This window comes from Pseudophryne corroboree, chromosome 1 (assembly GCF_028390025.1).
Source record: "Pseudophryne corroboree isolate aPseCor3 chromosome 1, aPseCor3.hap2, whole genome shotgun sequence".
Taxonomy (NCBI): Eukaryota; Metazoa; Chordata; class Amphibia; order Anura; family Myobatrachidae; genus Pseudophryne; species Pseudophryne corroboree.
This window is the reverse complement of record NC_086444.1, coordinates 333183873-333209655: the sequence shown is the minus strand read 5'-3', so window position 1 is coordinate 333209655 and position 25783 is coordinate 333183873. Positions and strand designations below refer to the sequence as shown.

The 25783-nt window shown below is 46.1% G+C and overlaps 1 protein-coding gene across 26 annotated transcripts in view; it reads left to right on the top strand.

Annotated features, from left to right (window-relative positions):
- Nucleotides 1-25783, top strand: part of RIMBP2 (RIMS binding protein 2) — a 1046283-nt gene that overhangs the window by 700307 nt on the left and 320193 nt on the right. For all 26 annotated transcript variants that reach the window (XM_063964621.1, XM_063964623.1, XM_063964618.1 and 23 more), the window contains one exon: nucleotides 23366-23488. In XM_063964621.1, coding sequence (XP_063820691.1) covers nucleotides 23366-23488 — 123 coding nt within the window. The remainder of the gene's footprint in view (nucleotides 1-23365; nucleotides 23489-25783) is intronic.

Sequence of the window (25783 nt, the reverse complement as noted above, 5' to 3'; positions counted from 1 at the left end):
CTCCACAGCGCGCCCGAGGATTGTATGCAACCAGCCGGCCCCGCTTCCGGGTTAGCGCTCCACAGCGCGCCCGAGGTCTGCAGCAACATAGTTGGGCACAACGCACTTCCGGTAAAGACGGAAGTGACGTGTGCGCTCCAACTGGCGGCCAATTTCCGGAATGTGAGACACAGGGCGCCCAATGACCTCTTTGGCTAATAAAGACTAGGTACACTTCCTGCAAAGGCGGAAGTGATGCCTGCGCTCCAGTAATGCGTTCTACCCCATTCCCTATGGCAGTGGGAGTGGAATTTTGGCGCCAAACACGCCCATTATACTGGCTACTTAACAGGGGCCGGTGAGGCAACATCTCCAGACTCCAGTACACCTATTATGCTGACTTTTTGCTGTGATGCTGATTGTTTTAACTATGCTGTGAATCCTTGACAAAGGTCCTGGTTTGGACCGAAACGTCGGATGGATATGGACATTACCTCTGAATTGTGAGATTACCATTAATATTAAATATTCTTTTTGCTGAAACTCTTTTTGGAATCTGGTGAGTGCTATCTGTTCCACTTTCGTGGTTCATCCTGTATTGTACTATGGGTCCCACCTTTGAGTGGGTCGGACTCTGATTGGCACCCCAGTGGTTGGCAGAGCTGTGTGAGAGTGCAGGGATCATTTGGTCTTTTATATATATATATATATATATATAATAATATATATTAATCTGAGGGGGCCCCACAGATATCACTGTACCGGACCACACGATTTCTGTTGCCGGCCCTGATTGCGGCAATACACTGTTCAATTATCAGTCCAATCAGATGATTATTGGCTGTTCTGGTCGATTGGAAGTGCCTTAGACTGTGTGTTCATGTGCTTACCTGCACTTTACCTGGCTGGTGCTTTATCTGCTATAAGCTATAGCTGACATAAAATGCCATTTTAGAAACCTTGCAAGCATTTAGGTATCATTTTACATCACTTTATTTAAAATGACATTATTTTTTGCACAGTCAGTGGCTATTAATTGCTTTTGTACTCTGTAATTTCAGTAGGTTATACTATAATTATTAATATTATCTGATGCTAGTAAGAGGAAACGCAGTTGCACTGGATTTCCTTGGTAGACCATAAAGACAGTTATACTAGTGTATACATATTTTATTTTTGTTGTTTGTTGCAAAATATCTTATATAGTTTTGGCAGTTCCTAATAATCGTGATCTCATACATATATAGGAGGGGATGGTATCGAGACTCCAGCGCTTGGGATGCCTTTCAGAATACTGACAGCGGCATCCTGACACTCAGGATCCCGACACCTACTAATCCCTAACCTTCCTTACCCGCAACCTAATCCTCCCCGGTGGTGCATAACCCTAACCCTCCCTCCCCGCAGCATAACCCTAGCCCCCCTTCCATGCAGCCTAACCTTAACCCTCTCCAGTGGTGCTTAACCCTTACCCCAACGCCCCCCCCCCCACAGCCTAACACTAACCCTCTCCACGCAGCCTAAACCTAACACCCCCCCATACCCCTCCCCTTCCCCACGCGTCTTCCCCTCTGCTGTCCCGGCAGTCCTTTGTTTGGGATCCTGGCACCGACATAGCGATCCATGTTGGGCTCCTAGTGTCGGGGTTCCGGCTTCGGTATTCTGACTGCTCTTATCTGAAGAGCTGTCCTTCATTTGTAAGTGCATATGCAATTAGTATCGCTGCAATGGCCAGCGATATCGATTAGTGCATCCTGCCTAGTGCCTTTTAAAGCAAAGTGTATTGTAGCATCAGCCCTCATTATTTTGAACAGGAGACCTAACTAATTTAATCAATATGAATAATGATCTCTACAGTGTATTTTACCTCTAGATACAATAAAAGTATCTTCAAACCTTTAAGCTTTCCCTGAAAACTCACCTCTTCAGACAAGATTATTGAATTTCTGAACCACCCACATCACCTCCATAAGCTGTTCTAATTACTTCCCCTCTATATAGTCCACACACAACTTGTACATATGTTCTCTTTCTATCCTCACGCATCCCACTGATCCCACGCAAACATTGCTGTGTGAATGGATCACGTAGCCCACCAAGAACCTCTGCAATCTGGCTGGACTAATTTTCAATCTGTTAATAAATAAAATAAATATAGTGAGAAGATTTTTAATTAAGGATGGGGCTTTCCATTTTTCCTCTATAACCTTATGTTTCCAAATTTGTTTTTAACATTAACATGGTTTCCCTTCTTACATTACTGTTCATATAGTGTGCTAATCTGGGGTTTACCCTAAGGAGCAATATTACCATTTGTGTGTGTGTGTCTATATGATAAGGAATATGGATTGTTAGCTCCACTGTGGCAAGGACTGATTTGAGAATAATGAAATATTCTCTGTAATGCGGCATATATCTCTATCTGCTATATGAAAAACTGTTACTAATAAAAACAACTATAGTATAATCAATTTGTTACAGATTGGTATTGAAACTTTGACTCCTGTCTCTGGAGGCTTGACTATTCTAGCTGTCGGACAGCTCCTTGTTTTGCTTTGTTAATTGATACCATGATGTATCAATATGTTCTAGCTTCACTCCCAACTTGCTTTATGAACCGATTGCACCCAGGACTGACTTATGTGTGTAGTTTGTATTTTCTCCATCTGGTATATTAATTGGATTTTAACAAAGAAATAAAATTCCGTAGCTAAATTAACCCTAGGGTGTATTTGTGCCTTGTCAGCTATATTGTGGCAAGGATTGGCATGACTGAGTAAATGTTCTTGGTAAAAATACTGTATTGTGTAATGTGTGTGCTATATAAATAACTGTTATTAAATATACAATAGGCAGTAAACCAGACCTGTTACTTCATCATTGCCAGATTATTGTTCTGCTGCTCATTGATCTAGTTACTTGCTGCCTACTGCCTTCAGTTACATATGTACTGTTAGCAAATTGTCCTTGTGTCAGCCTCAAACCTTTACTGTGCACTAAACTCAGCTGCCTCTGATCCTTCTTTCTGGTGAACCTACTGTATCTTGGTCCACTTTCCTTTACAGCTATTGGACTCTGATTCAGGCTTCAGCTATTGACAAGATGTTTCAGACAATAATTCATCCAGACATAGACAAAAAAGACCTTGCCACTTTACCCAAGGGGCTCTAATTCATCTGCCAATGCTTGATCAAAATAAACAGGACTGCTGTGAAAGACCTAGGGCAGCCTAGCAAATAAGTACTGGTTTTCAGAGGTAAAAGCAAACACCAAAAGAGACTCCAGTATTAGGGTGCAGAGAGAAAGCAATTTGTAATGTCAAGACAAGAACACACTTTACAGTGAGAGCTTTTTCAGAACTTCTGTCAAAAGAGCAGCTTGTGGTGTATGTTTATTATTATAGCCCTTTCACATCGCACAAATAACCCGGTATCGACACGGCATATTGCCGTGTCGACACGGGTCAGTGTGCGATGTGAAAGCACTTTCGTCTGACCCGGTAATTCAACCCGGTATAAAAGAAGGATTATACCTGGGTTGAATACCGGGTCAGGTGCAGTGTGAATGGGAGCCGCGTCGATGCGACACGGTTTTCATTCACAGCATAGGGAGAGGCGGCGCAGGAGATGAGCTCATCTCCCAGCGCCTCCTCCACCCCCGCCCCTGCTGCTGCTGCGCCCCTCCCCCCCCCCCCCCCTGCTGCAATGGCAACCGACCCGGTATATTGCCGGGTCGGAAAGCCAGCAAAGGAGCGCAAATGCCGGATCCCACCCGGTAAGGACACGTTTATTTTACCGGGTGGGATCCGGCATTTGCGATCTGAATGCGATATTAGTCGGACAAAGTACAAGTAGAAATATTTCAAGGTGTTCCTTTAACTATTTCAACTTGGCACTCAAGTTACTTTATAGCTTCCTCATATGAGGGACTGCATCCTCTGGAATCTTAACCAGTGGTGCAAGTAGAAAACAAATGACCTATAGGTACTGTGTGCGCGCGCCAAAAAATTGGTGTGATCAAATGCCACATGGGGCGTGACCAATGAAAATGGGGGCGTGATACACATATGGCGGAGGGGCAGATACACGTTGCCCCACAGTGCCAGATATACATTGCCCCACAGTGCCAGATATAAATTGCCCCACAGTGCCAGATACACATTGCGTCACTGTGCCAGATACACAAATGCCCCCAGAGTGCCAGATACACATTGCCTCACAGTGCCAGATACACGTTGCCTCACAGTGCCAGATACACGTTGCCTCACAGTGCCAGATACACGTTGCCTCACAGTGCCAGATACACATTGCCCCACAGTGCCAGATACACATTGCCCCACAGTGCCAGATACACATTGCCTCAGTGCCAGATACACATTGCCCCACAGTGCCAGATACACATTGCCCCACAGTGCCAGATACACATTGCCCCACAGTGCCAGATACACAAATGCCCCCAGAGAGCCAGATATACATTGCCTCACAGTGCCAGATACACAAATGCCCCCACTGTGTCAGATATACATTGCCCCCCAGTGCCAGATACACATGTTCCCCCAGTGCCAGATACAGAAATGCCCCCACAGTGCCAGATATGATTCCAGTGCCAGATATGCCCCCAGTGCCAGATACACATGTCCCCGCAGTGCCAGATACATATGTCCCCCCAGTGCCAGATATGCCCCCAGTACCAGATACAGAAATGCCTCCAAAGTGCCAGATATGGCCTCAGTGCCAGATACAGAAATGCCCCCACAGTGCCAGATATGCCCCCAGTGCCAGATATACTATACATGTCCCCGCAGTGCCAGATATGCCCCCAGTGCCAGATATGCCCCCAGTGCCAGATATGCCCCCAGTGCCAGATACAGAAATGCCCCCCCAGTGCCAGATACACATGTCCCCCCCAGTGCCAGATACAGAAATGCCCCCCCAGTGCCAGATACACATGTTCCCTCAATGCCAGATATGCCCCCAGTGTCAGGTACACATGCCCACCCTTCCCCCGCTGCTCACCGCTGCTGCTGTCTTGATCCTGTGTGTGAAGGGAGGAGAGTGCATCCTGCACCTTTCCTGCCTCTCAGTCTCCGGCCGCGGTTCGGGTGTCTACCTTTAATTCAGCGCCGTTCCGTGAGCCATTCAAAGCTTGCGGTCTGGCAGCCAATCAGGAGCCTTGGCTGCCGGATTGCGAGCTCTGATTGGCTCACGGGCCGGCGCTGAATTGAAGGTAGACACTGAGGGGAGGAGAGCGCAGCGTGCGCCTCACCTCCCCTCAAGCAGCAGCAGCGGAGGGAGGGAGGGAGCGGCGGCCCGGCAGCGGTGGGTATGGCGTACCCACAGCTAAATTCTTAAAGGTACGCTGTACCCACCCGTACCCGCCCACTTGCACCGCTGAGCTTAACTTGTCTTTGTTAAGATAACAACTAGGCATCTGATTGTTTTAATTACCCACTGTCAGTATATGTTATTCCCAGACTTGAGGAAACACAAATAGAGGATCAGTTTTAGGTTCCTGCAATAGGATCATCATTTAAAGACAAGTCTATTATAGCAATTGTTTTTTCAAGTTGGGGAATAATTTTACACACATGTCTGACTGTGATAACTTGGATAGTGTGGTCTACTTGGATTCAGTATATAATGACAGCTGGTATCCCGGCAGTCAGAAGATTGACGTAGAGATTCCGATGGTGTATATGCCAAGAGGGGTGTGTTGGGGCTGTTCTCCCCTGTCCTCTGCCCCCTATCCCTCCCTTCCCGCAGCCTAACCCTAACCTCTCCCAATAGTGCCTAACCTACCTTTGGGGGGTGCTTAAACCTAACACCACTTCCCCACAGCCTAAACCTAACCCTCCCTCCCCCGCAGCCTAATTATAAACCACCCCATGGGTGCCTAACCCTTACCCCCCTTCCTCCCTACAGCATAACCCCAACCTTCCCCCTGTAGCCCAACCCTAACCTCCCCGGGGGTGGCTGAAACCACCCCCTAAACCTAGCTGCAGCGCTATACTTACTTAGGTTGGGAGTCTGACTGTCAGAATTCTGAAGTAGGTCTCCTGACCATTTCGTAATTCCGGCGCCGGCATTGTGACCGGTGTCTGCAATCCGGCTTCGGTGTTCCGACAGCCGGTATCCTGACTGCCGGTAAATTAACAGCATCCTGTCTACACATTGCTCTGACAGGGGAGCCATTAAATCCTACAGAATGATTAATATCTTGCCAATGACAAAGAAAGTCCTGTAGCTTATAATGTGGTGCATGTGTCTATTTTCTTTTCCCTGTTTTTTGTTCCCCTAAACTCCTCTTAGTGAAATGAAGGCAGTAAGTGAGCAATCCTTCTTAATTGCTAGTCTAGTTATTCATAACTGTTCTGAACATTTGTATCTGCATCCATCTTGGAAATGAGATCCATTAAAAGATTTAGGCCCAGCTTTATCTTGGAGAGTGATAAATTGCATGGTGATAAAGTACCAGCCAATCATCTTGTAACTGCCATGTCACAGGCTGTGTTTGAAAAAAGGCAGGAGCTGATTGGCTGGTACTTTATCACCGTGAAATGTATCTCTCTTCAAGGCTTGAGAAGTCTAGGCCTAAACTTTCTAACGTTGATCAACCCTGTGGAGCTAGAACTCTTGTAAGGCAGAAATATACAAATTTTCCACCTTTTCTTTAGTAGTAGCAGATGAATATTCTGACATTGGATTCATAGTTCTCTATGTATCTCATTGTTCTGCTGGTCGGGACTTGCACTGTCTCCTGATTACTATAGAAGAGAGGGGTGGTCTTCAGTATGCCGACTGACGGGATCCCGGCGCACAGTATACCGGCGCCGGGATCCCGACAGCCGGCATACCGACACTTATTCTCCCTCGTGGGGGTCCACGACCCCCCTGGAGGAAGAATAAAATAGCGTGGCGCACTACCGTGTCCGTAGCGTGGCGAGCGCAGCGAGCCCGCAAGGGGCTCATTTGCGCTCGTCACACTGTCGGTAAGCCGGCGGTCGGGCTCCCGGCGCCGGTATGCTGGTCGCCGGGAGCCCGACCGCCGGCATATCGTAGTGAACCCGAAGAGAGACATACTGTAGATTGCTAAATCTGTCATGTCTAACATTAGCAGCAAGAGCTCTGATAATGGAGAAGCAGGTACTTAAGGTTGCAAAAATTGGTTTCTCTAGATATATATTTCACAGTGTGCTTTGTTTACAGAATTATCTCTGTTATTGTAATAGAATCATCCACTACTCATGATCCAAATACTCAGGCCTCTTAGCAAAAGTAAGGCACCATGTCCTAAACCACCTGTCCGTCTCTGTCTATAAATCATCATCTCTTTGGACTTTAAAAGGGTCTAACCACAACACGTTCTATTACGTTGTGAACTGAGTAAGTATTAACTGGTACTGTAACATATGTTTTGCTTTGTTTGTTTTAATCACGTGCACTTGTTATCCCTAAAGAAAGTTGCAGTGTAACTGAAATGTTGCAGTATACATTTTGTTTTTATCAATCCGTCCCACTGTCGCCTGATCACTGGGGAAAGACTACCTTAAGATGAACCTGTTTTCTTGTGCTGGAACCATTCCAGGACTTTACTAGCCTTGGTGAATGGAACACTATCTTTCTTGATGATGAAGAATATTCACAGATGGGTACACTGCTGCTACGAAGTAATGCACCTCATTGGCAGCTATGTTGTGATGATAGTGTTGCTCTCCTTGTGTCATGGGATCCAATAATTGCCAAGAAAACACACCTCATATCACAAGCAGTCTGAAATGCTGACATCAAACTGCTTTAAATAGCGCAAGAAGCTGTCACTGAGCAATAAATTACATAGGAAGGCGATTGTGCCTAATATACTGGCTACTCAGCATATAAAACAGTGATGGGGAACCTTCGGCCCTCCAGCTGTTGTTGAACTACACATCCCAGCATTCCCTGCTACAGTTTTAGCATGGCCAATAGCAAAACTGTAGCAGGGCATGCTGGGATGTGTAGTTCAACAACAGCTGGAATACCAAAGGTTCCCCATCACTGATATAAAATAATGATATGTGTGCGTAGCTGAATTGCCTTCTTATACAGTTGTCAGCTGGCAACACACCACTTTCTTTTCAGAAACCTGATTAGTTGTGGTGTGTATAGCAATTGTTATCTACATGAGTTGCTATATCTGTTATATAATTATTCACCAATATGAACAAAGCATAAGCATTGGTTGTAAAATGTGATCAGTATCATCAAACATATACTCCCCAGTACACACATACTTTGGAGTCTATGCATTATATTCAGAATCATTGGTAAGTCATAAAACCTGTCTAACGGCTTTGCAGGACACTGTAATGTAAGGGTATCTACTAACTGTAATAGGAAGGGGTTAAAAATAATGGAGGGCAAGGCAATAAGCATGTGTATGCTGGTAGTTTGACTATAATCAGGCATCAGTTTATATACATTTTTCAGATTATTATACAGATGTTGGAATCCTGCCAGTCGGCAATGCCACCGGCCGGAATCCTGGCAAAACAGGGCTATTCCCACTCAATAGAATGGTAAAAGATCCTATGGCGAGTGCAGCGAGACACCGAGCCAGCAGCATGGCGAGTGCAACAAGCCCGCAAGGTAACTCTTTGCGCTCGCCCCGCTGCCAGCATTCTGGCGGGCGGGATACCGCTGTTGGGATATGGACAGCCGGCATCCCACCCGCCGGGGAATACATTTATATTTTTTTCTGTGCAGGGCAAATACTGTCTGCTTTTGCATGTAGCCCACAAATGTATTTTTACACTGCAATTTAGATTTCAGCTTGAACACACCGCAATATCTCTGTTGCATCTGCCCCACAAGAAGTGCGACATGGTTTTGCCCAGTTGCTTGCATTTTTACTTTACTTATAAACATGAATCAGGCTTATTGCGTAGTGTACATATATATTGCTGGTATTTGGATGGAAGATAGACAGTAAGTAGATAGACAGCCAAATGGTCCACGGTTAAATGGTAGACATGGACTTATGTTGGCAGGTTCACAGGGTCGTCGTGCAAATGGTTGACACAGAAAAGGTTGCCACATTGTTTTTTATGATTTTTAGTGTTAGGTTTGGGCTGCCAGAGGGGACGGTTAGGATTAGGCACTTGGTGGAATGTTAGGGTTAGGCTGCAGAATGGGACAGTTAGGATTAGGGATAATAAAATAAATAAATAACCATGTGTCAACCTTTTCGCCTTCAGCCATTTGCACGTCGACCTTTTGACCTTGTCAACCTATTGACTGTTGACCATCTGCTATTCGACATATTGCCTGTCTATACACTGTAAATTTTTTAATCCGCACCCATTAGGGCAGAATATAAATAAATTACTCTTTTCTAATTCCTTTGCCAGTCTTCCTTTTATTCACCCTCTGCCCTGCAATGTCTTTGCTTTTTGCACTATTAAAAAACACTCACATTATGGTTAATCTGTCAACTACGAGCATACAGGATATGTATACAAATTTATAGAGATGGATTGCATTTATTTTTGACAAATGGCGCTATCAAGCAATCCTCAAGTTTTGAGGGTCTCGCATGATTGCTCCTTACTAAACATGCCCACTCAGTGATGACTATCTCCTGACAGGCGCGTGATTGTGGCGTTTGCCCAAACCAAATGCACTCCCATCTATACATGTACAGTATATTTAAATCAGTGTGAAACCGTAAATGCAGATAGTAATATTAACATGTGCAGTCAATAAAAAATGAGCAATCTGTAAAAGCAATGAAGAAAGCTTTAAATAAATAAATACATAAATACATAAATGATGTGAAGGAAGGTTAAATACCCACGTAATTTAGTTTTATGAGACTACAAATAATCCCTTAGGGGCACATTCTTGGTAAAAGGTAATGATCTTTCCATGTCACATGAGATTGCCGAAGCATATGACCCCATTTGAATGTTGTAATCCTAAATGCTATACCTGCCAGTTGTAGAATTGACCTTTATGTATGTGTCCTGCAGTTTGTGAATGGCTGTTGATGTTAATTCTTGAAGATTTATTTTGTAAAAAAAAATAAAAAATATTACATTTAAAATGATGGGTCAATATAGGAACTGTGTGCCTGATTCATAGATGTATGCTCTGTGTGGCTGATTCAGAGATGTATGCTCTGTGTGCCTGATTCAGAGATGTATCCTGATTCAGAGATGTATCCTGATTCAGAGATGTATGCTCTGTGTGGCTGATTCAGAGATGTATGCTCTGTGTGCCTGATTCAGAGATGTATGCTCTGTGTGGCTGATTCAGAGATGTATGCTCTGTGTGCCTGATTCATAGATGAATGCTCTGTGTGGCCGATTCAGAAATGTATGCTCTGTGTGCCTGATTCATAGATGTATGCTCTGTGTGCCTAATTCAGAGATGTATGCTCTGTGTGCCTGATTCAGAGATGTATGCTCTGTGTGGATGATTCAGAGATGTATGCTCTGTGTGCCTGATTCATAGATGTATGCTCTGTGTGGCTGATTCAGAGATGTATGCTCTGTGTGGCTGATTCAGAGATGTATGCTCTGTGTGGCTGATTCAGAGATGTATGCTCTGTGTGGCTGATTCAGAGATGTATGCTCTGTGTGGCTGATTCAGAGATGTATGCTCTGTGTGGCTGATTCAGAGATGTATGTTCTGTGTGCCTGATTCAGAGATGTATGCTCTGTGTGGCTGATTCAGAGATGTATGCTCTGTGTGCCTGATTCAGAGATGTATCCTGATTCAGATATGTATGCTCTGTGTGGCTGATTCATAGATGTATGCTCTGTGTGCCTGATTCAGAGATGTATGCTCTGTGTGCCTGATTCATAGATGAATGCTCTGTGTGGCCGATTCAGAGATGTATGCTCTGTGTGGCCGATTCAGAGATGTATGCTCTGTGTGGCCGATTCAGAGATGTATGCTCTGTGTGCCTGATTCAGAGATGTATGCTCTGTGTGGCTGATTCAGAGATGTATGCTCTGTGTGGCTGATTCAGAGATGTATGCTCTGTGTGGCTGATTCAGAGATGTATGCTCTGTGTGCCTGATTCAGAGATGTATGCTCTGTGTGCCTGATTCAGAGATGTATCCTGATTCAGATATGTATGCTCTGTGTGGCTGATTCATAGATGTATGCTCTGTGTGCCTGATTCAGAGATGTATGCTCTGTGTGCCTGATTCATAGATGAATGCTCTGTGTGGCCGATTCAGAGATGTATGCTCTGTGTGCCTGATTCATAGATGAATGCTCTGTGTGGCCGATTCAGAGATGTATGCTCTGTGTGCCTGATTCAGAGATGTATGCTCTGTGTGCCTGATTCAGAGATGTATGCTCTGTGTGCCCGATTCAGAGATGTATGCTCTGTGTGGCTGATTCAGAGATGTATGCTCTGTGTGGCTGATTCAGAGATGTATGCTCTGTGTGCCTGATTCAGAGATGTATGCTCTGTGTGCCTGATTCAGAGATGTATCCTGATTCAGATATGTATGCTCTGTGTGGCTGATTCATAGATGTATGCTCTGTGTGCCTGATTCAGAGATGTATGCTCTGTGTGCCTGATTCAGAGATGTATGCTCTGTGTGCCTGATTCAGAGATGTATGCTCTGTGTGGCCGATTCAGAGATGTATGCTCTGTGTGGCCGATTCAGAGATGTATGCTCTGTGTGGCCGATTCAGAGATGTATGCTCTGTGTGGCCGATTCAGAGATGTATGCTCTGTGTGGCCGATTCAGAGATGTATGCTCTGTGTGGCCGATTCAGAGATGTATGCTCTGTGTGCCTGATTTATAGATGTATGCTCTGTGTGCCTGATTTATAGATGTATGCTCTGTGTGCCTGATTCAGAGATGTATGCTCTGTGTGGCCGATTCAGAGATGTATGCTCTGTGTGGCCGATTCAGAGATGTATGCTCTGTGTGGCCGATTCAGAGATGTATGCTCTGTGTGGCCGATTCAGAGATGTATGCTCTGTGTGGCCGATTCAGAGATGTATGCTCTGTGTGGCCGATTCAGAGATGTATGCTCTGTGTGGCCGATTCAGAGATGTATGCTCTGTGTGGCCGATTCAGAGATGTATGCTCTGTGTGGCCGATTCAGAGATGTATGCTCTGTGTGGCCGATTCAGAGATGTATGCTCTGTGTGGCCGATTCAGAGATGTATGCTCTGTGTGCCTGATTCAGAGATGTATGCTCTGTGTGGCCGATTCAGAGATGTATGCTCTGTGTGGCCGATTCAGAGATGTATGCTCTGTGTGCCTGATTCAGAGATGTATGCTCTGTGTGCCTGATTCAGAGATGTATGCTCTGTGTGGCTGATTCAGAGATGTATGCTCTGTGTGCCTGATTCAGAGATGTATGCTCTGTGTGCCTGATTCAGAGATGTATGCTCTGTGTGCCTGATTCAGAGATGTATGCTCTGTGTGCCTGATTCAGAGATGTATGCTCTGTGTGCCTGATTCAGAGATGTATGCTCTGTGTGCCTGATTCAGAGATGTATGCTCTGTGTGCCTGATTCAGAGATGTATGCTCTGTGTGCCTGATTCAGAGATGTATGCTCTGTGTGCCTGATTCAGAGATGTATGCTCTGTGTGCCTGATTCAGAGATGTATGCTCTGTGTGCCTGATTCAGAGATGTATGCTCTGTGTGCCTGATTCAGAGATGTATGCTCTGTGTGGCTGATTCAGAGATGTATGCTCTGTGTGGCTGATTCAGAGATGTATGCTCTGTGTGCCTGATTCAGAGATGTATGCTCTGTGTGCCTGATTCAGAGATGTATGCTCTGTGTGCCTGATTCAGAGATGTATGCTCTGTGTGGCTTACTCAGAGATGTATGATAATCCATTTGCAGTTGCGGATGTGCGATAATATACTAATGCTGCAGCCACCAGGAAATTTACTGAGACGCGCACTGGTGGCATTGCAGGTCCCAGCAACTGCGTACCAACACACATCGTCGGTTGCAGATCCTTCAATAATTGACTGAGTATCCCTATAGTCATGCAGGATGCTGACGCCATGTTTTCTGCGTACGGGATTGTAGGCTGAGACATGCGTGAAAACAGCTCTCTGGCTGACAATCACTTTGTGAATAAATCTGAGCACCATCACTAAGGTACCATGGCATGTGCGCAGTGAGACCATGGTGTATATGCACTCCACCAATAATTGCCCCACTATATATATATATATATATATATATATATATATATATATATATATATACACATTGCGCACATCTCTGAATCAGGCCCTATGTTCTTTCCAGATATTCCTAGGCAAGAGTCATAAATTACTTACAGCTGGCAGGAGCAGAGCACGCTGTAATAGCAGGGTGTTTCCTACATATTAGTTGTGACAGCGCCTCTGTTACAATGACTGCTGCTTCTACATTTTGATGTAAACATTTAAAATAAGGTCACCGTTCCATTTCAGTGGCAGCGTGACACCGCACAGTGTGGATCCCCTCAGTTTTCCATGAAATATCACCATGTGTGGTTTATTGCTTTGTATTTCGATTTGTTGAAGACCCAAGGTGCAACACAATGTAAATGCAGCTTGTATCAACTTAGGAAGCAGCAAGTATACCTGATCACATTAGATACCATTGTTAGGAACCGTATGCGTTGATTGGCCACGTGAAAGTATAAACAGCGTAGGCTAAACCTTATCAGTACAGTCCCAGACTTCAGGAACAAAACAATTAGAGGTTGGCGCTAGTGAGTATACCAAACACAGCTGATTGTATTTATTCATGTCATTTATTGTAGTAATTGTAGATACCTGGCAGTGACAGGCTGTCACTGGAAGGTTAGCCAATCGGGTCGCGGTTACATTGCCGGCAGGCCAATCTTCAGTAAACCAGTGAATGAAAATATAAGATACTGTATTGTGGGAGGGTGAGCGAGCACTCAGTTTTGTTGTTTGTTTTTTATCTTAATGAGTACGTATAGCCAGAAAGTAAGGCACAAACTAATATTTACAGTATATAGAATATTACATTAATATTAACAATGTATCTGACACAACACACAATGTATAAACTACAGTGGTAACAGAATCATGCAATGCACATCATTGTTCAAAGTTGTATTTAATAACCCTGAATATTTGTCATTCATTATTTTTTCATTTCACTGATTTATTGTGTATCCAGTTTTTGTTATTTTGCCCCTAATAGTATTTTGTGGCAATAGAAAATAATTCACATTAAAGTTAATTGGATGCCTCTCCATTGTTGAAAGTACAGTATATCACGCAACGTTATTTTGTTCCAGTAATTACTATACTGCGCTGTCTTTGGCCTTATTCATCTTCTGCATGCTCATTAATCTTTTCCTAACATATGCATTTGTTTAAACCATTTTCTGCTGCGGGGTACACTGGGCTCCACAAGGATAGACTTTGGGGGTGTAAGGTAGGATCTTGATCCAAAGCACCAACAGGCTCAAAAGCTTTGACTGTTCCCAAGATGTATAGCGCCGCCTCCCTGCACAGGAGCTCAGTTTTGTAGTTGGTGCCGCAGATAGCAGGCACGTAACAGAGAGGCTGCTCCAGGCAGCCCTAAGAAGAGCTTTTTATGAAGAAAAGTGAAGACTTCAAGGGCTGTAGCAGTGTGTAGATGTTAGAGACATTCACTGCTGCAGCTCCATCTCTCCCTAGCGGCGCTGTACACTCCTGCGCTCTGGTTGCCGGGTAACTACAGCGGGAGGCTCCGGTTTTCTTCTGGTCAGGCACACACGACTGGGGCTCTCTGGGATCGCGTGGCCGCGCTTCGGGAGGTGGTGAGTGGGTCCCGCTCGCGGGACCCGTGCTGTATCGCGATCCGGTGGGAGACGGGCCGCGCACGCTGGCGGTGGACACTGTGGCAATACACGTGATCCCACTAGATCACCAGGGCATCGGTGCAGGTCAGTTTTTCTCTCTAAACCTTTTTATTTGTAGCCCGCAGTACCAGGTGGTTTTGCCAGCAGAGGGGATAAGGCTTAGACCTGGAGCCCCTCCCCCAGCCCCAGGGCGCCATTTCCAGTAAATGTTCCCGCTCTGGAGCTGCATATCTGTCTCTCCCTCACTCCCTGTCAGTGTTTGGGCGCCATTTCTCTCAGCTACACTGTTCCTGGGACTGCTTGGGCAAATCCTCCTTTGTAAAGCCGCCTGGTAGTCAGCGCTGTGACATTACAAGACACTTAAGTATTCTACATGTCATTTAGACAGTGATAGTTAAGAAAGAGTGCATTTAGTCAGGGTTCTCTGGTACAAGTACCCTGTGATATACATCCAGTTCTTACTGTGCAGTGTTATATCTATTGACTACATAGCTATATATATAAGCTAGTCCAGTGCAGTATTATTGTTGGTAATAACCTCTGCATTGTATAACTGTGACTATATGTGTGTGCATTAGCTTGCTGGGTGATTTTCTTTTGTGTTTCTCACTCAACTTGCTATCCCTATATTCTATAACCTGAGGGGGCTTGGTGCGTCAGGTTTATAATAATATAATATAGGATATTCACAAGATATACTCTAATTGTATTTTTCTCTGTGATTTTAGTCACCATATCTCTCCTGTACCCCTGCTTGTGCTGACTACACTGCACAGGGGTTTGGGCAAGAGGTATTGTGCTGCTGACAATTGTACCGTGTTACCTGATATTGCAAGTTATATCCTGTCTGCTTCTGAGGGTAACGGTTCTGGGGCTGAACACACTACAGGTGTTGCTGACGCCACAGAGCCCTATGAGGAGAATATAGCAGCTGCGGACTCTGGTTCTGGGTGCTCCTTGCCCCCCCGTGGGACTGTGGCAACGGGGGTCCATAATGACCCGCCGTGGGCTACTTTTTCCACACTTCTGAATACGCTAGTTACTAAACTAACACCCCCTATGGGACCTCCTTTGCCGGTTCAACCGTATGTTGTCCCCGTGGCTAACCCGCCGTGGGCAGATAACTTGTCTGCTCAATTGAAGAAATTGAACCAGTCCTTGACTACTAAAAAGTCTGACCCTCGCTCGCCTAAGACCAAGGAGTCCTCTAAGCGAGCTCTTACCTCCTCACAATACACTGCTGTCACTGACACCTCGTCTGATGAAGACGGCGCTTACACTGACCCCACAGATTCTGACACAGATACTGCTGATGGGGAGGGTGGTTCACCTGTTGATGTTCCTGATCTTTTGGAGGCTATTAAGTTGATTCTACAGATTACGGATGATCCCGAGCCATCCGTCCCTCATAAGAAGCCAAATAGGTTCAAGCATCAGAAGGTGGTTAAACAAGTTTTACCTCATTCTGATCACCTGGTGGATATACGTCAGGAATCCTTGGAAAATCCAGGGAAGAAGTTTGTGCCTCAAAAGAAGATGCTGGCTCGCTATCTCCTCACGCCAGAGCTGTCTAAAAACTGGGAAACGCATCCTTCAGTTTACTCGCACGTGGCTAGGATGGTGGTTTCCTCAGCTCTACCTGTCACTACCGTCACGTCTCTGAAAGAGCCTATGGATAAACGTGTGGAGGGTTGTCTGAAAGCGATTTACACCCTCACGGGTACTGCACAAAGGCCTACTATTGCAGCAACGTGGGCTGCAGAGGCTATTGAAGCATGGGCCCTAGAGTTGGAAGCTGAAATCTCTTCTGACCATGCTAGACAATGCTTGTCATATATTGTCACAGCTTCTCACTATATTAAAGAGGAGGCTTCTGATGCCGGTATTCTAGCAGCCAAGGCCTAAACTACGTCAGTCCTGGCTCGCCGGATATTGTGGCTGAGATCCTGGTCCGTGGATCTGGATTCTAGGAAAACCCTGGAGGTACTCCCTTTCAAGGGAGATATTTTGTTTGGGGAGGACTTAAATAAGATAGTGGCTGATTTGGCTACTGCCAAAACTGCATGTCTGCCAAGTACCGCTCCTCCTGTGCCGAAGGCTAAAAGTACTTCCTTTCGTCCCTTACGTCCTTCAGGTAAAGCAAAAGGTCAGGCGTACCACAAGCAGGCCCGCACTTCCAAACCTGGTAAGCCGAAGCCCAAAAGAGCCTGGCCTGCCCGTCAGCCAGCTTCCAAGACCGATAAGCCTGCCGCATGACGGGGCGGGCCTCCCTCTGGGGGATCCGAGGGTGGGGGGCCAGCTTCTAGGGTATACCCAGGAATGGTTGAAGACCACTTCAGATGCCTGGGTATGGGAAGTAGTCACTCGAGGTTACGCCATAGCCTTCAAAAACCATCCCCCTCATCGATTTTGCCTGACAGACGTCCCTTTGGACCAGACAAAGGCAAAAACTCTACATTCGGTGGTACAGACCCTCCTGGACACAGGAGTCGTAGTACAGGTGCCTCTTGCTCAGAGAGGCCGGGGGTACTATTCTCCGCTATTTCTAGTCCCGAAACCGAATGTGTCCTCCCGGCCCATTCTCAACCTCAGGGCATTGAACAAGTTTGTGAAAGTCTCCAGGTTCCGTATGGAGACCCTTCGCTCTATAGTTCTGGCCTTGGAACCTGGGGATTATATGGTCTCCATGGATATACAGGATGCTTACCTGCACATTCCTATAGCAGTGTTGCATCAGCAATACCTGAGGTTTGCGATTGGCAACCTCCATTACCAGTTTCGGGCGTTACCTTTTGGTTTAACTACGGCTCCGCGATTCTTCACCAAAGTTATGGCGGTGATGACGGTGGTACTCCGCCGTCAAGGGGTCAGGATCCTACCGTATCTGGATGACTTGTTGATCCTGGCAAATTCCCCAGAACTTCTCCTACGTCATCTAGATCTGACTGTCCGGTTTCTGCAAGCCCACGGATGGCTCATCAACTGGAAGAAATTCTCCCTGGTCCCTGCTCAGAGCATGATGCACCTGGAACGCTATTGGACACTCACAACCAGCAGTTGTTCTTGTCTCAGGAGAAGGCCCTGAAGCTTCAGGACATGATTCGTTGCTTCCTTTCTCGTCCGCAAGTGTCGATACATTTGGCGATGCAGGTGCTGGGCCTCATGGTGTCAGCATTCGACATGGTGGAGTATGCTCAATTCCATTCTCGCCCTCTCCAGAGGCTGATTCTGGCCAACTGGGATGGCCTGCCTCACCGGATCAGGTCTCGCATGATCTCATAGACTCCGGAGGTACGTCTGTCACTGTACTGGTGGCTCCAGGACCAACGATTGTGCAGGGGCCGTCCCTTCTGGATATCCGACTGGGTCCTGTTGACGACAGATGCCAGTCTAAAGGGTTGGGGCGCAGTGTTGGAGCAACACTCCCTTCAGGGTCGGTGGACCAAAGGAGGAGTCTCTCCTCCCGATCAACATTCTGGAATTGCGGGCGGTCTTCAACTCATTGAACCTGGCCTAGCATTTACTTCAGAACCGTCCTGTTCAAGTACAGTCGGACAACGCCACCACAGTGGCTTACATAAATCATCAAGGCGGCACTCGAAGCCGTTTGGCAATGAAGGAAGTCTCACGGATTCTGCAATGGGCGGAACGCCATCTACCGGCCATATTGGCGATATTCATTCCGGGAGTCCTGAATTGGGAAGCGGACTTTCTCAGTCGTCAGGACGTACACGCCGGAGAGTGGGGCCTCCATCCAGAAGTGTTTCAACTCCTAGTGGAAAGGTGGGGTCTTCCAGACGTGGATCTGATGGCGTCTCGACACAACCACAAGGTTCCGGTCTTCGGAGCAAGGACAAGGGATCCTCAAGCAGCATTTGTGGATGCGCTGGCGGTGCCGTGGAGGTTTCGGCTGCCGTACGTCTTCCCTCTGGTGTCACTCCTGCCCAGGGTAATTCGGAAGTTCAAGCAGGAAAGAGGAATCCTGCTTCTCATAGCTCCAGCGTGGCCTAGACGGCACTGGTTCTCAGACCTGCAGGGCCTATTGTCAGAGCGTCCAATTCTACTTCCACAAAACCCAGACCTCCTCGTTTAGGGCCCCTGTGTGTACTAGGACCTAGCCCGGCTGTCTTTGACGGCGTGGCTCTTGAAGCTTCCGTCTTGAGGGCTAAAGGGTTTTCTGAGGCGGTCATTCAAACTATGATGCGGGCCCGGAAACCGACTTCTGCTTTACCATAGGGTCTGGCATTCTTACTTTGTTTAGTGCGCATCTAACAATTATGACGCTTCCAAGTTTAGTACAGCCAAGTTGTTGGCTTTTCTTCAGCAGGGCCTGGACTTAGGCCTGCGTCTGGCCTCCCTCAAGGTTCAAATTTCTGCCTGGTCGGTGTGGTTTCAGAGACAAATTGCGACCTTACCTGATGTGCATACCTTTACTCAGGGTGTGTTGCGTATCCAACCTCCCCATGTCCCGCCTGTGGCTCCTTGGGACTTGTCGGTGGTTTTGGAGGCATTACAAGAGTCTCTGTTGGAACCTCTTGGTTCAGCTGATCTTAAGTGGCTTTCCCTTAAGGTGATGTTTCTCCTGGCTATTGCATCAGCTAGAAGAGTGTCGGATTTGGGTGCCTTGTCTTGTAGTTCCCCATATCTGATATTTCACCGTGACCGGGCGGTTCTTAGGTCTCGTCCCGGATATTTACCTAAGGTGGTTTCTTCGTTCCACCTTAATCAGGAGATTGTGGTTCCGGCACTTGTTTCTCCTGATCTGTCTCCCAAAGAGAGGTCTTTGGATGTGGTACGTATCTATGTGAAGAGAACTGCTTCTATTAGGAAAGCTGATTCTCTCTTTGTTCTGTTTGGGTTTCACAAACGGGGCTGGCCTGCTCACAAGCAGACTTTGGCCAGATGGATTAGAATGGTGATTGCACATGCTTATGTGAAGGCTGGTCTATCAGCTCCTGCTCACATTACGGCCCATTCTACTCGGTCTGTTGGACCTTCTTGGGCGGCCCGCCGTGGTGCGACCCTTGAACAACTGTGCAAGGCGGCTACGTGGTCCTCAGTGAACACGTTCATAAGGTTCTATGCCTTCGATACTGCCGCTTCCCAGGATGCTTCCTTTGGACGCCGGGTTCTTGTGCCCGCTACAGTGCATGTCTATCCTTGTGGAGCCCAGTGTACCCCGCAGCAGAAAACGAGTTTTATGGTAAGAACTTACCCCTGTTAAAACTCTTTCTCTGTTAAAACTATTTATGGCTTCAGAAAATAAATTAAGTTGCTGAAAAAGTGTCTGACTTCGTTGCATATGATAGCAGAACTGCATCACAATCTTCTTAGCAAGCACATTGGGCCTGATTGGAGGGGGGCGCAGTTGAGAGACCACATATATAGGAGCAATAATAATCAAACTGCGCATGCGTAGCCCAGAAGAGATCCTTACTGTGCATGCGCAAAAAGCAGGGTGAGATGCCATACGCATCTGTGTACAACATTGCTATTACTTGAGATGGCTTGTGTGATCCCTGGGTGGTTCAGGGTGGAAACTGGGAGGTGCCCTAAAGTCTTCACAATGGGCCTAATTCAGGTCTGGTTGGTCGATTTTTGGTACGTGCCGCATGCGCAGGACCCGTTGTGCACATGCACACACAGGTTCTGCCACGCAGACTGTCAGTGATTGACAGTCTGCTGCTGTCTGGGGGGCGGCGACGGCCTCCATTTGTGAAAATAGAGGCGTGTCACTGCCATTTAGGAGATGGGAAGAGATCAGGGGTCTGGCCTCTGCGATGGGCAGCTTGTGCAACACCATGGATGCTGTAAGCTGCCCCATAGTGAGTGATCTGATGCTGTATCCTAGGAAGCAGGTCGCATCACTACTGTAGCAGGTGTCTGCTTGTAATAGACCCCTCCTGCTGCATTACCATACTGCGCTATCACTTCAGCAGTGATAGCAACTCCAACCACATCTGAATCAGGCCCAAAAACATGAGGTGTCATGGCGTGTTTCAGCGTGCATCTGCAATCTTGTTGGCAGCACCGCAGCCACGGTGGCCATATCTTAGGAAACTTACAAAGGAGACTCTGCGCCAGACAGGGTCTGCTGGAGGAGTCTGTGTTGCAACCAGTGGTGGGCTGATGGTGGAGGCTGGGTTTGAAAAATGAAAGAAACTGACTGGCTGGAACTTTATCTCCGTCCACTTTATCACTTCACCAGGCTTAATAAATCTACCCCTGAGCCTCTAGTGCACTTGAGCATTGCTCACATATCTGCAAAGTGGACGCACCAGGGTTTGCAAAGTCTGTCGCACGGTAGTGCACGAAGGGAATGCTTAAACCAACATTTGCATATTTTCGCATTTGAGAGTCCGTGAGAAATCGCAGCCACAAATGATCTGTCTGCACCTCTGAATCTGGCCTATTATCCCTTAAGAAGCGAGGTGAGCAGTGAAAGACAATAGAAAGAGCATTTTTATATTGGAATCACGAGGAAATCCATTAGTGAGCTTGAACCCTTCAGTAGTGTAAACCATTTACTCTGCTCAAACAATGATGTGTTTGGAGGGGAGAACATTTTGAAGGATTATCCTAGGGCAATATATTTCAGGGCCTGACAGTAATTGCATTTCTTGTTTCATTTCTTGTCTCTTTCCAAGCAATTGATCTCAAAAAGAGGAAATTAATTGCTGATGTCTTTTTAACATACCTTTCATTGCCTTTAGATTATAGGACCAATTAATCGATACTTTAATTGATGTCTGAGCAAGAATTTCTGTAATCTTCCAGTTTTTAATTAATGTCTTCAGCAGGACAGCTCTGATAAATCATATTTATGTCGGCTGTGTGTCATTTATATTGCAGTAGAAAAGCGAGAAGTTTCACTTTTTCAAATGCCATCTCCCTTCTTTAAGGTACATACACATTGCGCGTTGTTGACCAGCGTGTATGCATAGCGTTGATCGCTGACATCGCTGGGCTGAAAAGCGCTCAGTGCATACACAACTGAGCACTCCCCCCCCCCCCCCCCCCCAACCCCCCCCCCCCCCCCGCCCAGCGATGTCAGCGGGGGTGAGCGACTTTCCATAGCAGGACGCTATGGAAAGCTGCTCACCCTGCCGTCATCTACTGGTTATACCAGTAGATGAACGGCGGCTGCCAGCGATGAAGCGGGAGCGCACATCAGCACTCACCGCTCATCGCTGGAGCATACATACAGGGCGGCTTTGAGCTGAAAGCAGCTCAACACACCAAAAGTGACCTGCTATCAGCTCAAAATTACCCAGTGTGTATGGGCTGTTAGTAACTGTTCTTATGGAGGTGCATCTGTCACCTGCACGCACTGAGGACTGCAGTCATTACCTTGTGTTTCATGTCACTGTATGTTATTTATTTATGTTCTGATCCCCACAGTGTGCAGCCTGGCATTGTAGGTCAGTGCATTATGAATAATAGATAATAATAATCTTATAGGCTGACTCAATGGGCCGGCTTCAGAGGTGGTTGCTGTGCCAATGTTTGTGCATTTGAGTGATTTTTTTAATTTATTTTTATTGTGCATGTAACACAGTCAAATTGCATAGGCACCGCGATTGATTAGCGATGGTAGATGTAGAAAGGATTTAAAACGGTAGTGACCATTTCTGGCCGGTAATGGGGGTCAGCGACAAAAAGGCGTGTTATGCCCCTATCAGGGATGTGTCTGAGCCTGAACTGGGAATTCGTACACAGTTGTAGGGTCTCCAGCTGCTTACTTGTGACAGACAGCATGTGCAGCCATAAGCTTCCCCAGATGATTGATGGTGCATCTTTGTATGCAAGCGGGGGATCAGATGGACATCTCTATGCACAAGACGGTGGCTACAGCATTAGCATATATTCACAGATCTGCTGTGTGCGTGATTGCAGCATTTGCGTCCACCTCTGAATCAAGCCCAATATGTGCAAGAATGCAGCCAATCAAAATATTAGAAACTATTTACCAGCTTGTCAAAATGATGGAACAACATAACAGTAATGTCTGCGCCGGTGGGCGTGTACGCCCGAATGGAGCAACACTTGAATTGCTCTGTCGGGTGCCACCTGGTGGCTGCCGGCGCACAAAACACTTGAATTCCCCCCGTATAGGTTAGGTCACTAGTCCTATATAACCTTTTATTATATAGGACTAGTGACACCACTGAGGGCCTAAAGTACTGCTTTTTCTAGAATTCACTACCTTGCTACTAGTGAATTGGTAGTCTGCAGTCTCATACTATACATATCATTTCAGCCAAAAAAAGATTGAAACCAGAATATTGTTGGATCTTGACCTTTAAGGCTTAGCTACCCATATTTGGCTTCCACTCCATTTGTTAAGAATTGTATGTTTTACATCACACTATTCTGTTTGTACAGAGCATGTTATTATGTTTTCTTTTTGATGAATTTTAATATACTATACTGTACGAACAAGAGTGGCTCCCCAAAATGTTCCACCTTTTTAGTTATTTATTTATGTTGAAACGTATAAGGAAGCTTTTTACATGATCCATTTACATATTACTTTTTATCTGTTACAGGTGAAGTTGGACTATGAACAACTTCGAGAGACCCTCACCATAGTCACCAAAGAACGAGATTTGGCTGTGAAGGAGAAATATCATCTCCAAGCCAAACTGGAGAACCTAGAGCAGGTCCTAAAGGTGAGAAAATATATATATATGCAAGGAGATCTTATGATATTGGCCAGATTAGGTCAGTAAATGAGTTAACTTTGAAAAATCCGTCAAAGTTACTGCTAGTAATAAAGCTGCAGCCTTTGAGGTGGACAGCACATTTGTTTTTGCCTGCTTTCAAATTTTATCAATCCACCAGATGCAATGGCAAAATCAAAATTATAATGTTTTATTTACTTGTAAAGCTTCTTATTTGACCATAGGTAGCAGTGACTGATAGGCATTTTGTAAGGAGGCAAAGTGGGGGTAAATGTGGATCCAGGGAAGTGTGAGGTAGACAAGAGATTATCGATGTACAGATGTGTCCTCATACATCTTGGGTCAATACGCTATTCTTCAGGAGATGCCAGGCATGAGTCAGTCGGCAGCCACCGGCGGGTCTAATGTCAGACGTCTTTGTTTGCTAAAATGTGTCTTATTTGCAACACTATGTGACTAGCATGCACAAGTAGCTTATGTTGATTAAAATGATATGCGGCATGCCTGTATTCTGTGTGTGACTGGATGTATCTGCATACGAAATGCTATGTTACAGTGATATCCAGGAAAACACTGTAACGTAGCATTTCATATGTAGATACAGCTGCAGTTACACACAGAATATAAGCATGACACATATCACTTTAATCGGCATAAGCTGCTTGTGCATCCTGTTCATATAGCAATGCGATTTAGCGCATTTCAATTGAAAAGGCACACATAAAGATGATTGGTGCTACCGAGTCACACCACAGCATGGCATGACTAGAAGCGTTGTTTAACGTGAGTGCAGCAAGGATGTAGGAGGACACATCTGTATGGAGGAGGTGTTGTGGAGGGCTTTATGGGTGAGGCGAGTACAAAAAGTAATATGAGACTTGCTGTGTAGTATTTCCGACTAATTGAAGCAGAGGTAGGTGGATGGGTAAGACTGCCACATAAGAATAGAATGCAGAAGTTAAAGAAAAACATAAGACAGTGTATAAAAGGTTTGGTAGCCATACGGGTGTGGGGTGCATTTTTGCACAATGTTTTGACAGGGGAGGTAGCAGGATGAAGAATAAAGATGAATATGGAGTTGAGGGTGACACCAAGCTACTGGCATGGGGGACTCTGGAAATTATTTAAAAAAAAATTACGAAGATTTGAGGCATGTGACACGTGAGCTCTGATTTGATCATGTTGAGCAGTAGGGGTCATTAGAACATGCAAGTGGCTCAGAGATAGATGAACATGTAATTAAGAAGAGGAAAGATGACGGGAGGAGATGTAGAATATGGTGCCTTGCATGTACAGTTTGTATTGGAATGCGCAAATTAGTTCACCAATCGGCATACCGGGAGGAAGGAAAAAGGCAGAAAACATAGTGTGATCTCAAATGATATTAGGAATAAAGGGAGACTGTGCATTGATGAAGCAGTTAACCAGCAGTACAAACATCATTACATTGAATTACCAACGTCGGAAGATCAAAAACACTGCAACCTTCACAACTGATGCCGGTAAAGGGGGAAGAGAGTGGGTTGACGCTGGGCTGCCCAATCACTGCTGGCCCCAGTGATCGGGCAGGAGAAGTGCAGAACTTCAGCTGTGTTTTTTTCTGATGCCGGCAGGAGGAGGTGATGCTGGGCTGCCTGCACAATCACTGCTGGCTGCAGTGATCGGGAGATAGGGAGAAGGTGGAAAGGTTTGCTGCTTCTTTTTACTGATGCCCAATCACTGCACACAGTGATCGGGACAGAGTGAAGGAGGGAGGGTCTCAGACTTGGCTGCTTTGCAGCCACCGGGTGAGTGGGTGCTGCAGGGCTGCTCGATCACCGGGTCAAGCAGTGATCGGGATACACTGCAGGCAGAGCCGTGGCTGGTGCAGAGTGCGGCAGGTTCCTCTGAGTGGGTGTTTCTGACTGGTCGAATCAGATGGAAAGGGAAAGCCCAGCCTGATTTGGTCGCACTTGAGGCGACCATACCAGAGAAGTGGTTAAGGATCTCAATCAGAGATTTACGTAAATTTGGTATTTACTGTAAGTAAATCTCTGATGTTTGCTGATCAGCGCAGGAGCCAAAATGCGCATGTGCAGATCTATTTCTGTGATGTCGGTTGCAGTGCCCCAAAAGCTTGAGCATAATGGACATGCAGCTGACGTTTGGATAAGGCCATGGCCAGCCCGAGGGGAAATTTTTTTGGTAAGTTAATTAATACTTTGGCGCCCCCCTAAGTACTTTCATCACGTGTTTGGCAAAATTAAGGGGGCATTGGTTCATGGGAAAACCCCAGTTATAGTG